This window comes from Biomphalaria glabrata, chromosome 17 (assembly GCF_947242115.1).
Source record: "Biomphalaria glabrata chromosome 17, xgBioGlab47.1, whole genome shotgun sequence".
Classification (NCBI taxonomy): Eukaryota; Metazoa; Mollusca; class Gastropoda; family Planorbidae; genus Biomphalaria; species Biomphalaria glabrata.
In genome coordinates this window covers 1,346,265-1,361,893 of record NC_074727.1, presented here as the reverse complement: position 1 = coordinate 1,361,893, position 15,629 = coordinate 1,346,265, and the positions used below count along the sequence as shown (strand labels likewise).

Genomic DNA, 15,629 nt, shown 5'->3' with positions numbered 1-15,629 from the left:
ATTCATAGCCAAAAGCCTTATTAAAAGTTTACTAAAATACTGATTTTAGTAAACTCAGGAAAAGCAAAGAGTGTAAAAGAATGTATATTACCAACTGAAAAAAAAAGTTATAAAATGCAGGTTGCGGTATGGTAATAATATTTATCTTTTTATCACCTGGGCATTGTATGAAGATAACAACAGTTCAAATAAATGTTTAGCGTCAATGAGCTTTGATTTGTTAAATATTATCTTTAAAAGATGTAGTACCGTTGTTTTTAGTGGGGAAGGGGGAACCCAAAAGAACAACAAATGATTGGCAAAAAAATACATGTTTATATTTACACAAATAATTTAATCTTTTTTGTTTTTTTTAAGATAGTTAAAGGTTAAAATTATTGCACTTCAATACTAAAAATAAATTCATTATAAAGAACTGACAAAAAAAAAGTATTTTAATACAGCAACACAGTTTAATTTTTCAGCAGTTTCACAGACAAGAGATAAAATAAAAGAGATTGATTTGAACACAAATCGTTCTTAAGAGAAAAAAAACTTTTGAGGTTTTTAACAACTTATAAATAACAAACATTCAAAACAAAAAAAAAAGAAATATGTATTAAATGTGGCAAAGATGAAGCAATAAATTATTAAATATATGGTGCAAAGCAAGTGATCAGATATATTTGTACCACAAAAAAAACATTAATCAAGATACTCATCGATAATATTGGGTACATTCAAGTATGATGGATCTGAAGCAGGTGGTTGATTTGATCCAGTTGCAGTTACATTCTGATTGGATGTATCCCCGGTGAACAAGGAACTTAAACTTGGAAGGTTACTGAGGTCGTCAAGGTAGGAATAGATGGAGAAAGGTTCAGGGTTGCTGGCACTTAGCTCGGCAGCCAAGCTTGATATGGGCATTGATGTGTCAGCAGAGACGTCCGATGATATGCAAGTTGGTGGCAGACAAGATGAAGTGTGGCTAGTCCTTTCAAAAGAAGGATAAGTCAGCGGTGACTGAGCGAACTCCATTACCGATGACATAGTTGACGAGGGTGCAGGGGATGATGTTGTCGACGAAGGTGTAATCCTTCCAGAGTACTTAATGGAAGAGGGTGAAGCTGTTCTAATGGGTGACGTGCCGAAGGACAAAGGTGAAGAGGATGTGCTGCTTAAACCAAAGTTTGTGATATTGACAAAACTGTCCAAAGCATCAAAGTTCTGAGACTGGTTTATATTTTGTATAGGTGCTACTGCTTGTAATCTTTTAGAGGAATCCTTAAAGAGTGGCTGAGTAGCTAACCTCTTGTTCTGTGCTGACAATTGAAATAATTCTTGGCTGTCAATGTTCTCGTCTGAAGAACTGCCTTCATCAGCTGTAACGAAGGATGGTATTCTGTTGGACACTTCTGTGCCACTGAACAGCCCCAAGCCCAGACTGGACACAGTTGCAGTCTGAGACTTTGGTGTGTTGATACTGTGAGGATTAGAAGTGTTCACATTGGCTCTTCGGTAGGACATAAACGTTGAAGGATTGCTGGATGATCTTGCTCTGAATTGTACATTGCTTGAAGAAGCACAAGCACTGCTGGTGGGTGACCCTTGAACCCCCGGCATGTAGTTTGTAGTTTGTTGAATGCCTTCATAATGAAACGGGGGCTCACTGTGAACACGGGGCCCAAATTGAAGATGGCTTCTTTGTTGAGCTGCCAATGACGGCTGAGTAGATGAGGCAGTTGTTTGAGGAAACAGAAGATGAGATGTGGAAGATGAAGCTGAATTTGTGGGATGAACTAAATTTGATTGGATCATTTGAGATGATGATGGTATATCCTCAGAGTATGACATATCAAAAGCTTGTTGTCGAACTAGAAGTGGGCCAGTGGATGGCTGATGCTTGCTTAGCTGTTTAGCCTGCATTTGTGAATAAGTCTGTGCTGGTTGCAGAGGGGGGGAAAGGTTTGGAAGATAGCGCTGAAGTTGGCTTTCTGGTGATGAAGTTTTGTGTATCTCATGTTGTTGGCTGGTTGTGGGAGGGGAAGAAGATGTAGAAGATTGTGAAGATGGAATCCGCTGCTGTTGACGTTGTTGACGTTGTAACAGTTGTTGGGAAAGACGAATTTGTTGATTTTTCTGAGCAATTTCATTGTTGACAATGGCCTTGATCAAGTTGTCAGGAACCGGTCCTCCTTTGTCCAGTGCTAAGCACCATTGTGTATACTAAATAGGAAGATAAAAAGCAGGTGGACCATACATCGCAAAAAAAAAAAAAATATAAAAAAATAAACAAGAACACTCACTCACTAACAACTAATTCATCTTAGTGCCAACAGGCATAGTTGTTTTTTATTTAAATTAACACTGACACTACTTAAACACATTTTGTTAACAGAAAAGAACAAAATTGTAACAGAACATTAATATCTGACTGTATAAAAATTAAAAATTTAGATAGCTTTTGGCTATGTAAAAAATAAAGCAATCGCTGCTTAAATCAAATTTATAAAAAACTTAAAATCATGCCAAAAGGGCTAGTGACATAATTATTGACCTTCTTGCGCTATAATTAATAACTTTATATAATCATATTGTTCCATATTTTGACGCTAACTGCTATTTTTTTTATTATTATTAAACAAAACCATAATTATTTAGATGATTACGAAATTTTTTAAATTGTTTTTTTTTACATATCTGTTTTTACCGGTAGTAAAGTGTTTTGTTGTTTTTCATTACATGAATTTGACACTTATTCTAGACAATTTTTGTGTGTAAACATTTTGTTCATTTCTCAAAAGTTATTTAGTTCAAGCTTTAATCATGAAACTAGTAGTTGATAGCGAGAGACTGTATCTTAATTTAATATTTTATTATTTGTGGTAATCTTTAAAACATACATGTATTCAAACAGTTGATTAATTACTATCTTTGGGAACAATATTAGTTAAATAAATATAAAGACCTATTATTTCAAGTTATTGAGTTATTGAACTGCGAAATATCCATTTGCTTTAAGTCATTTAAGAGTTGTTATGATTATTTTATTTAGGAAACTGTAATGTAAATGACTATCTAATTTAAAAGATTTTAAAAACAACACTTGGCCTTATATTGGAACAATCTAAATATAGTTTGTATTCATTTGACTTTTTTATGTTTGTGATACTGAACACAAAGGCCAAACAAAGGTAGATCTATATTTATAGTAATAATAAAAATAAAACTCGTCTAGATCTAGCTACTTAACTTAGCCTACTAAGCTAGCTACTTTAAAACATAACAGGGGCTTTCTTAAATGAACTGTCAATAAGCTCAAAAGGCTAATTATCATAAGCTTGACTGTAAATCTACTTACTGTTTCAAGTTCTTCCCTCAGAGCGTATACTGCTTTCTCTCTGTTGAGGACCAACTCCTCCAGGTACTGATATCTAAGCTTCTTGCGGGCCCTGCATTCTCTGGCACTCTGACGACTTCTCTCGAGCTTGGCCCGCTCATCTATTTTGGAGGGTTTCCTTCCGGGGCGTTTCCCGGGTTTCTTGCCCATGGCGTCTGTGTTAGTGCTGCCAATCACCTCCCCAATGCTCATGGTCTGAAGACAAGCAAAATTATTTGTCACTTAAGTGTTACTTTTTTTTTTAAATAGTCAAAACTATTGACTCGGTCATTAAAAGCTATAAAAAAATATATCATATGTTGGTGTGTGACAAAGGTATTCATAGTGAACCTATTATTGTAACTCCATCATTATCGGCGTCATCCAATCCCATGTAAAGTCTAGTATGCAGCATAATACTGAGATACAGATACTTCAGTGAAGAAATAAAAATGTGATAGGCTCTGGGAGATCAAAAGAATGGGAAACACTAAATGAGAGGCTAGCCAAATAAGGAATCTATTCTCAAATTTTACAGCCACGTAATGGCGTCCACTTAAGGCGGAACACACGAGGTAATTAAAGGGGTAAGTGGTGAGTAAGGGTCACGTGTCATTGTAGGTCAGCAGGCGAGAACAATACGTGCATTTCAATGAATCATAACCACTGTCTAGTTAAGGCAGTAGGGCACATATAAGCCTACATGTACGGGTAATCAGGATGTGGGCGATGTCCATATTTTTTAAATCTGCTTATTAGGCAATATCCAAAGCATAATGAGTTTAGATCTAGATCTATTCTCCAAGCTGGTAGATCGAATATAAATATCATTCCGCCGAAATTGAAATTGAAACGTAACAATCACTCAAACCCCACCGAAATTGTTAGCAATTGAATGACAGTAATAGTCCTACTACCAAAAGAACATTCTTTAACTTTACCAAGATTTACAAAGTAGGCCTAATTAGTTTTAGATCGCTAAATGCCATTTACTTTATGGAATGTTCATACAATGAGAGCGTAAAATGAAAGAACTTTGGGTGTCATCGCATTTATAAAGAAAGAAAAATGAAGTTATTTATAAAGACAGGTCACTCTTTAGTTCTGTGAAAGCAAATAAAAGCTAAATTAAATGACTGATGCAATTTTGAATTGAAATGGCATGACATCAGTTGCTAAATTTGGATACACGCGCGTGAGAAACGTATTTAGGTATTTATTTCAATGACGCATTACTAGAATTGGTCTCTATCTAAACTATGCCTATTAGTCTGCAAATCACCGCAACACAACGACAGTTAGAATAAAAGAATTAAACTGGTGAAGGTCTTCGCCTATCCCTTAGTCTGTTGGACCGTTGGGGGAATCATACAAGATTTGTCGACCGTCTTTCTCCATTCCTCTCTGTCTTTTACCTTAGATAGAACCTCTTTCAACGGAAGGTCTAGTAATCGCGAATGTTATATTATATATTTAAACTATTTGAGCGAATTTATAATGAGCAGATTCATAAACAGACTCGAACTAAATTGCTAGCCACTCCTGCGAACATCCGTCTCAACATTCCGTTATAGTCTGATGAAGCGAGAACAATTTCATTGACACTAAATGAGTAGCTCTAGAGACTTATGGCAAGGGTTACATAATAACCGAAACGAGAAATTGCGGAAACGGAGAAATTCTGAATAGTGTAGCCTTAGATTATAAAAGGTGAACCACTATAAAATGGCTAGTTTTGTTGTGGAATTCGTTTTTTAGATCACTACAAGTTCACATGCTAATCAAACACTATCATAAAAGCACTCGGTGACCTCACTGGATGTGTTTGAGAATCGTGTCTTCCTTTGGTCAGTAGTGTTTAAAAAAACATTAAACATATTCTAATTTTTTTATTTTTTTGCGAGACGGCATTAAGTGCTATGACGCCATCAGCAACAGTTGGCGAACGTATCGACAGGAACTAGACAGTGAGTAGGTCAGTTCAAAGTCTGCTCCATCCCAGGCTCTTTGGGACGGAACTTCTTAACCTCATTTTATAAGCTTAAAAAACTCTGGTTTTCCGAAATAGGGATTTCACAAGGCAGGTGAGACTATAACTGTTTGCCTAAAAATGGACATGAAAATTATTTCTTCTACACATAAGTATGAAAGGTATGAAAGGTATCATTAATTTGAATAAGTTTTTAATAAACTAGTCTGTTCAGGAATCGATTCCATCGCATAACACCTTGTCAGATTGAACACAAATATTTTGTTTGCAATAAATATTTGTTGTATTTTGACAAATGTCTTATTTTTAAACATTGAAAGTATGTAGAATGACGAATCAAGTTCCATAGAAGCTTCTAGCAAGTCAAGGTTAGGACGTTATAAACTGCTATGTTCTCAAGTGGGTCAAGGTTCGATCAATACACAGCAACCCATACTCGGCAACACGGTGTTTGTTGGAGACAGCCGGGGGTCACTGTTCGGGTCACGTTACATAAATCGGTAAACAACAACCGCCACTGCACGCTTTGTGGGTGGATGTCTGCTTTATGGTTTACTAATTAAGTTACATTGTAAAAAATCTACATCTTAAGCATGAGAGGACCACCTAAGATATCTTTAGAGAACGATTGACGACAGAAGTGACGTTTTGTTTTCACACTTGTAAGCATAGCTCTAGATCTAAAATTTAAAACAGGAAGAGTTGCCAACTGAGAGTTACTGTGCACTTAAACTCTGCAAAGTCATTGGCTTAATCCTGCCTGATTTGGGCAACCCGTTCCACGCTCTAATGGCATTGTGGAATTACTCTGAAAGACACAAAGATAAAGGCACATTCCTCGTCCCATATGCTAGGACAAATTTGTACAAATTCTCCTTCTTCCCTAGTGCTATTAGAGCATGGAGTGGGTTGCCTGAGCTAGCCAGGAAAACCAGTGACTTGGCGGAATTTAAGTCATTGGTTAATATGCATGACTAAATGCATGACGCGTAGGACGTAATCATCTTCTTTTTTGAAGTAACGTCTGTATTATATAAGATAAGATGGAAGAGGATGGACTTGTAAGAATTAACCCTTGCCTTTCTGAGTATTTTGTTAGTTACTGTTCAGTGTTTTTATAATTATTGCTATACTTATCAGCGTGTCTTTGTGACATTTGGACGAACACCAGATTATTGTCCTTTCTAGAAAGATCTTATACAACACCAAGGTGTTAAAACAATCAGTGCCAAAGTAACTGTATACAACCAAAGTGATTTCTACTTTTTGTATCCACATAACTATTTTGCTAGTTTAACTATTCGAACACGTCTATATGCGGTTTGAGACAAGAATTTTCTAACGGGAGTGCCTACTACTCCTAGGAAATAAAAACATTACAGGAAGGGACTAACAATAAGGATTGAGTTAGCTGATGTCATCACGCAAAGAGCCTTAGTTCCCCCTTCACACTCCTCTTATCTTATAAAGATTTGGGCTCAGATGATGTGAATCTCATCTCTTTCTATGGACGACGGTAAACGATGGTTTCATGTAGCCAGCACAACGACCACTCGCCTTTACCCCCCCCACACACACACACACACACGTTTTGTAGATTTATCCTCACGCGTTTGATGTGTGGATTCGAATGCCTAGATAGATCTAGATTTCTAGAAATAGTTACTAATTTTCTTAATATTTCCAGCTTACAGCAAAATACTTTTCTCATTGAAGTACACGCGACCCCCAAAGTTCAAATTTAGAATCTTCTCAGTGCCAACAAAAGCAAACACATGTCACGGTGACAAATCCAAGTTGAAATCTATAAATAAATACACTAATCTATAACTCTAAATGTTTTTTAAATGCATGTAGATTCTATTTTGTTATTCCATTATTGATTGTGAATCTAATTTGTATAAATGCAAGCCAGTAAACAAGCTGTAGTCCTGAATTTGTAAACAAGTGTCAACAGCCTTGACCTTAAGGAAAAATTGGACTCGACTAGAAACTACCAGTAAATGACGTATGCATAATAGAAAAAAAATAGGTCAGCCTCGTTTCCAATTTTGTCAACAAACACCAACAAACGCACCATCATAATCATGGCGATGGGTTGAAAATTACAATAAACGAGATAAAATAGTTCTTAAAGTTATAAAATGGGGGAAAAATTATACCAACATAAGGGTAATCATAAGTTAACACTAAAACTAATGTCTGAACATATTCGAATTTCGAACGAATAGATATCATTATATAGATCTACTCCAGTACTAGATTTAGTTATGAAAAATATTAGATAGATCTAGAATAATCTAGATCAATAAATCTAGACTTCTAGTCTAACATGAAGTAACGATATATAAAATAAAAACCAAAAATTTTTTTTTACAAAAACTTTACATTGTATTAGACTCTAGTCTATAGATCTTCTATCTATCAGTTACGAAATTGCTAGTCACAATTTAAGAGAGGATGGTTGTACTCCTAAAAAGAATTTTGAATATAAAAACAATTTCAACTTACATGTTTAACTGTCTTTTGCTCTGTACGTCCGCCACCGTTATAACTTGGAGGCTGTTGCATATAAGTATAATCCAAATGGAGTACAGTCATATAGAAAGGTAGAATGAAAACAAACAGATCTAGCTCTAGTCTTCTTCAGCACTTGTTGTGTGTTCAACTATTGAGACAAAAATAAGGACACGAAGTCACGGATTGGCTTATATAGGGAACCACCAAGATGACGTCACAGCCCCTTATATGGGCAAACTAGGTCGGAGAATACCCTTATATAACGCCTTAAAAATGCACACAAAAAAAACAAAAAACAATGCAAATAATTTAAAACAAAATGCAAAATATAATTTTCATTAAATTAAAATAAACATTATTTATTATTTAATAGTCGGAAGCATTGAAATAGAAGCAAACAAACATTTGCTTAAAACCAAAGGTCAATAAGGATAATATTTATTTTTACCTATCACGTGACATTAAACTGGAAAGAACTAGCAAACTCTAGCACAGGGTGATTCCTTGCTATGCTTGTTGAACTAGTTCTCTCTTTTTTTAATGACGTCATAGCCTCGTAGTGAGTCATTACATCATTTGACCGAATTTACTGTCGGAAACGACTTCTAATTTGAAATATAGTTGAGTCTTATTTGATACAGAAAGATCTACATAGTCTATAATGGGGAAAATTAATTAGATCCAATAACGTTCGATATACATCAACAAATATACATTTTTCTATTTCTTTCACAGTGCATACATATAGATCTATAAGACAGTTGCTTATCAGTCTGTACTCCAATGCTTAGCGAAAAAGTTGCCAGAAGCAATATGCTGACTTGCTTAAATTGTTTTATATCATCTTAAGGTTATTGAAACAAAGTGTTTGTGATTCAGGTGTAAACAAATATAGAGGGAAGGGGATGGGTGGGATGTGAACAGTTAATGGAGTTTAGTGCAATAAGTTTTTCTTTTGTAATTTCAGGGCCGACCCTGGGTCTGGGGTCATGAGTCTGGGGTCGGCCAGTTCAATGCACCGCTCCCTCAGGGTAGTATAAATTACAAAGCTAAGCGTACATCCGAAGAAATAAAATGCCCCATACTGGGCGAAATGAGGCACTGTGGTTGATGCTTTACAAGTGGCGTAGCTATGTTAGGGGAGGAGGGGGGAGAATTTGAACCCCCCCCCCCTGGGCTCCCTCTTGAGGGAGGCCCCCAAATGAGTGGTGTTTTTCTTTTACATAAAATATTAAATATTACGCAAAATGCAGTGGCCCCCAAAAAGGTCAAGCCCCCCCCCCTCCGGGCCCCCTAATGATGGGGAATTCCTAGCTACGCCACTGCATTACACTAAGACGTATTTAATGTTCTCGGAATGAAAAGAGTTCCCACACTTGGGTTCCACACTTGGGTCCCACACTTAGGCACGTTATTGCGAGTGTTAATTCATCACCGGCATATGGATTTCGTTCTACCAGAATGTGTATGTGTGTGTTTACCAGACATCTGTTGCTTACAATTGAAACGTTGCTTTAAATAACCACCATGGTGTTCATCGAGTATTCTTTGAAACTGCCTGGGGAGAAACCAAGCAGTCATACTTCTGGCCTTGACCTCTTTCGTAGGTTACGATTTAACTCACCTGGATCAATCTTTACACAGACCATCTAACTCACCAGAATTAATCTTTACACAGTCATACGATCTACCTCATCTGAATTACTCTTTACACGGTCATACGATCTAACACATCTAAATCACACTTTACACAGCCATACGATCTACTTCATCTGAATTACTCTTTACACAGTCATACGATCTAACACATCTAAATCACACTTTACACAGTCATACGATCTAACACATCTAAATCACACTTTACACAGTCATACGATCTAACACATCTAAATCACACTTTACACAGTCATACGATCTAACACATCTAAATCACACTTTACACAGTCATACGATCTAACACATCTAAATCACACTTTACACAGCCATACTATCTAACACATCTAAATCACACTTTACACAGTCGCACGATCCAATTCATGTGAATCAAAATTTCTCTACACAGTCTTACGATCTACCTCATCTGAATCACTCTTTACACAGTAGTAAGTTCTAACTCATCTGAATCACTCTTTACACAGTCGTAAGATCTAACTCATCTGAATCACTCTTTAGACAGTCGTACGATCTAACTCATCTGAATCATTCTTTAGACAGTCGTACGATCTAACTCATCTGAATCACTCTTTACACAGTCGTAAGATCTAACTCATCTGAATCACTCTTTACACAGTCGTAATATCTAACTCATCTTTATCTCTCTTTAGACAGTCGTTCGATCTAACTCATCTGAATCACTCTTGAGACATTCGTAAGTTCTACCTCATCTGAATCACTCTTTACACAGTCGTAAGATCTAACTCATCTTTATCTCTCTTTAGACAGTCGTACGATCTAACTCATCTGAATCACTCTTGAGACATTCGTAAGATCTAACTCATCTGAATCACTCTTTACACAGTCATACGATCTAACATCTAAATCACACTTTAGACAGTCGCACGATCCAATTCATGTGAATCAAAATTTCTTTACACAGTCTTACGATCTACCTCATCTGAATCACTCTTTACACAGTCGTAAGATCTAACTCATCTGAATCACTCTTGAGACAGTCGTAAGATCTAACTCATCTGAATCACTCTTGAGACAGTCGTACGATCTAACTCATCTGCATCACTCTTTACACAGTCGTAAGATCTAACTCATCTTTATCTCTCTTTAGACAGTCGTACGATCTAACTCATCTGAATCACTCTTGAGACATTCGTAAGATCTAACTCATCTGAATCACTCTTTACACAGTCGTAAGATCTAACTAATCTGAATCACTCTTTAGACAGTCGTACGATCTAACTCATCTGAAACACTCTTTAGACAGTCGTACGATCTAACTCATCTGAATCACTCTTTACACAGTCGTAAGATTTAACATAATAATATTGATAAAACAATGAAAATTACGTATCACGTGACAGTCTTTGTGGATTGCGTAATTTGTATAGAAGATATAGAAACCACGTGGCAGAATGTTGTTTGTTTAAGATTGGTGAATGAGGTCCATTGTCTTAGAAAGCCCGAAGACTTGCCTGCAACGTCGGAACCTTTGCGTAGTGGGAGAACCGTTGTCACGTCACAGGTCTGTATTGTATAGAGCAGTGTTTACAAAGGGCATGTTAGAGAAGATCGTAATATATCGTTAGATAAAGCCTTCAATTTTAAGAAGTGTTTAAATAGCTCAGTGGCCAAACAGTTGAGCCTCCCATCAACGAATGCGAATAGGAGCAGAAATTTTATTTTTTTTTTGTTCAAACAGCAGCACGGAAACCTTCCCAAGATGATTGATTCCAAATAGTTGATGCTATTTCATTATAAATAACCGGGTTTCTATAAAGTGTTTTATTAAAATATATATTGGACTTGTTTTTAAACAGTACGTACGATGTTTGAATAGGAAGCGAATACTGATGAATTATGGGACACGCGAAGTGACTAAATACCACTGCACGTTTTAATTTGTAATGTGTCATTTGAGATACAAACTCCCGCTATCTGTAGCCACAGCACAGCTATGCCTAACAGGATGGCAGCCTGGTTTGTGATGTATGCGTTCTGGACTGTTGATCGATGGTCTTGAAGATTCCACGTTCGAACCTGCCTGCTGCTGCTACCACACACACACGCACGCACGCACGCACACACACACACACACACACACACGCCTCCCTGAGGGAAGTTTAGGCTAGAATGTGATTATCTTCAAATATAGAAGGATAAAGGATCATCCGAAACATGTCAAACAAACAAAACCGTCCCCTGTATATGGCTAGGGCTGAAAAGGGAAATTTTCTCCTTTTTTTCTAAACTAGGTAACATTATCCACTCAATAAAAAAAAAATGCAGCTTATTTTTAACAATGGTAAAAAAAGCATGTCAATGTCCTATTGCCATGAGGTTTGAAAACAACGCCTAGATCGTGACGCCAGTCAACCGTAACCTGATCAGTCCTCTGCCCATTTTTGTATCAGTGTCACTGTGACATGTTAAGATTAACTGGGCTGGCATGCGAGACATCTCATCACATGACTAAGCTATGTAACGCTAGACTCTAGCGCTATTGAAAGAAAGCAGTATATGTCAGTAGAATCCCAAAAAATGTCTGAACTCTTTCTCTCCGTAATTATTCTTCTCCTTCCGATATTATTATTCGTTTTACTCTTTTGTATTTCACTATCCTGATTAAACTTCATTAACTTTTGTTTGTTATCAGAAAATGTTACATTTGGTATTGAATTAGTGGAGAATTCAGTTCTTTTTACGCAACACAAATTAAAAGTTTATAAATACAAAAACCAATTTAGTTTAATGGAAGTCAAATCAACGTTGGCATCGTCCATTAGGAGAGAAAGAGTTAAGCTCAGAAAATGAGAGGTGGATCAAGACTTATTCATGCCACAAGAACTAATTAGAAAATGCCTATATCTGTGACAATCTGTCCGCCTAGAGCAGCGGTTCTCGACCTTTTAAGTTCGGCGACCCCTTTTTATATCCCCAGCTCTGCCGCGACCCGCCCCCCCGCACACACATACAGCAATAGAAGAATAGACAAAAACAGTCCACATATTTTCGATGGTCTTAGGCGACACCTGGCACATCGTCAATCGACCCCCCCAAGGGGTCGCGAACCACAGGTTGAGAACCCCTGGCCTAGAGCCTCCGATTAGTATGGGCCTCACATAGGACTCAACAAAATTTTTTAGAGAAAATCTCAAACATAGATGAAACATTTAATATCTAATTTCTACTTAGGTAATATGTTAGCTCAAGATTGACGAGAAATCGACAGTGTTACATATAAAAGAAATATTTCATTAAAAATATGGGTCAAGGTATCTGTCTAGTTGAGCAAGTGGCTAAGTCGTAGCGCGCTTGGGTTCGAACCGATCGAGGCTTTTGATCTCACATTTCATTGGTGAAATTTCAGTTTTGCCTCGAGTCAGACCCAGACCCTCGGAATCAGTAGGCCTATCCGCCTATCTATGTCGAGGGTCCAGGATCAGACGGCCTTGAACGAGTCCAGAGAGCTATAAACATGACTTACGTACAAAAACACACAAACTTTATAATTAGCAAGTAGGACCAGAAATGGTCGGTGCCCACGAAAGCAGCTAATTGTTGTGTGACATTGCTAAGACATGACTGCCCCTTTGTTATAAGGTAACGGGGGGGGGGGGAAGGGGGGATATTGCCAACCACATGTTATAACAAAATACACCGCGAGCTCTTGGAGATACAAGCAATTTCGATTGGATTAACACAGACTACTGCGCCGGATGGGGAGGGATCCGAGCACATGTACTCTGTGGCATCCCTGACATCGTATCCCAAGACGTTCAGGCTAGAAACAAGGCCGATCACGCGGGAAGCAAGGCCGATCACGCCGGGAAACAAGGCCGATCACGCCGGGAAACAAGGCCGATCACGCGGGATGTAACTCCTCCATGCTCCTCTTCTGTGCCCATCTTCAATGAAGTCCAGTTTGGAATCGGCGCCCAAGTCGCCATTATCCCGTGGATTGTTAGAAAGGCTTTTATCCAACAACCAGGCCTGGACATGGGGCTCTTCACCCCTGTCCTGTCTGATGCCTCCCAGCAGTGACGGCCATAATGACCGGGCTAGAAATCGGACCGTTCCACGTACACAGCGCGCCGTCCCCGTTCCTGGTCCCCACTCGCTATAAGTGGCTATACTGTAACCGCCACTATTCCGTGTAAGGGCCGCCACTCCAGCCACGGGTCCTGATGACGGCCCCCCTGCGTGGAACGATGTGGCGGACTTGTTGGACTAGTGTGCGGGCTATTTGTTCCATCCCTACCCCGAGTGAGATAAAAAAAAAAAAAAAAAAAAGAAAGCTCACCCAGGGAATCCCGCAAGGGCCTGGTTCGCTACTCGTACTTAGCCTACCTAGTTCCACTACTAGACGTTTCCACGGAGGCGTCACGCTGAGGCGACGGGTAGCTGGAGTCCTCCGTCTGTACATATCAGCCGCGGGTGTTCTCCTTAAAACGGCCCCTTGAGGTAGTGTAAAAAAAAAAAAAGAAGGAAAATTTTATTTTCATTTCTGGAGGCTAGCAACCAACAACATCCGGGAAACAAAAAAAAAAGTCATTTCCGCCATTTTCCGGTATAGAATAGACAAAACAAAATTTTAAAAAAAATATTTTATTAATTTTATCTATTGACTCAATAGTCTATAAGTAGATATAGACTGCTACTTATTGTTTACATTTCTAAATAGATTGCTGTAAAAGTAGTGAGTTATTAGTAAAAGAGATTCATAACAAACGAATATTCACGTTTGACTAGAGTAACACCTTTAGTAAAATCACTAAATTTAGAAAGCCTTCCGGATAGAAGACTTAAAATAAAAGTTGCAAATATTCATAAAACACTGAACCATAATCTTCAAATACAAAAACAAAATATAATAAAATACTCAAAAAGACACAAAGATGAAGGCACATTTCTCGTTCCATAGGCTAGGACAAATTTGTACAAATACTCCTTCTTCTCTAGTGCTATTAGAGCATGGAATGGGTTGCCTGAGCTAGCCAGGAAAACCAATGACTTGGCAGAATTTGAGTCATTGGTTAACATGCATGACTAGATGCATGACGTGTATGACGTAATCATCTGTACGTCTGTATTTTATAAGATAAGAAGATATACATAGGCCTAAAATCACGAAATTTAGACTTTAGAAACACTCCATGACAGAAGGCTAAAAGATAAATTAGTAAAATTGCATATAACACTAATAACAGTGACCTAATTAACTAAATACAACCAGATAAAATACTAAGAATGGCAGGTCCCATGAAAATAAAGATTAAAGTTAGCCTACAGGCAAATCGCTTATTCCATAATCTAGGACAAAGTCATACAAGTGCCCATTCTTCTTCACAAGTGCCATTAGAGCATGGAACGGGTAGCAGGAACCTGCCAGGAAAATCAACGACTTAACAGAGTTTAAGTTCCTAATTAACACGCACGACTAGATTAACTAATTAACATATGGATACGCGTATTTAAAAAAAACTATCTTCACAAAAAAAATCACGGACTGGTTAAGTAAGTTCTCTTTGAATAATACATGTCATGGTGTATGGTTGAAAATCCGACCCGGAAAAAAAATATTCACTAAGCCTAACTCTGACAACGCGTAGTAACATCCAACTTACCCGGTCGATGTCTTGTCTTATGAATGAACGCTTACAATCACTCCGCGGTACTCTTCCAAGTACTCCGTAACCTGGCCTACATTTACCGTGCCATGAATTTCCGATATTGCGAAACTTTGTGTGTGTGTCTCTCTCTCTCTCTCTTCTTTATCGAAACGTGTGGGCGTGGCGTAGGGAATGTGTGAGTGGGAAAGAGGGGTACAGAAGGCAGGTGTACGCCCGTGTTTTTAGATCACTCATTCCTGTGGGTGAGGTCTGTGGGGGTGTTTTTGTTTTGTTTATTTTTTAATGTGTTTTTAACAGCACTCCAAAAACCGTCCATGTGTGTGACTTAGAAAAAATACCAAAGTTAAAGTCAATAATTGGTCTGAAGTGAACATGGAGTTTAAACATGTGGAGGACCAGAGGGAGTAGGGGCAGGAGGGTGAGAGGAGTGGATTAGGAGTGACTGATTACATTAAAA

General features: G+C 37.9%; 1 protein-coding gene across 7 annotated transcripts in view; it reads right to left on the bottom strand.

Annotated features, from left to right (window-relative positions):
* Positions 1 to 432: 432 nt before the first annotated feature.
* The window catches only part of LOC106073157 (uncharacterized), a 38,882-nt gene continuing 23,685 nt past the window's right edge, over positions 433 to 15,629 (bottom strand). For 3 of the 7 annotated variants that reach the window (XM_056015432.1, XM_013233644.2, XM_056015433.1), the window contains 3 exons: positions 7,860 to 8,016; positions 3,341 to 3,574; positions 433 to 2,205 (listed from right to left, as the gene is read on the bottom strand). In XM_056015432.1, coding sequence (XP_055871407.1) covers positions 685 to 2,205; positions 3,341 to 3,574; positions 7,860 to 7,949 — 1,845 coding nt within the window. In that variant the 5' untranslated portion in view covers positions 7,950 to 8,016 and the 3' untranslated portion in view covers positions 433 to 684. Of the gene's footprint in view, positions 2,206 to 3,340; positions 3,575 to 3,709; positions 4,676 to 7,040; positions 7,473 to 7,859; positions 8,017 to 13,889; positions 14,029 to 15,166; positions 15,259 to 15,629 lie in introns of those variants that run through there. The other 4 variants (XM_056015434.1, XM_056015435.1, XM_013233646.2 and 1 more) reach the window with 4 other exon arrangements.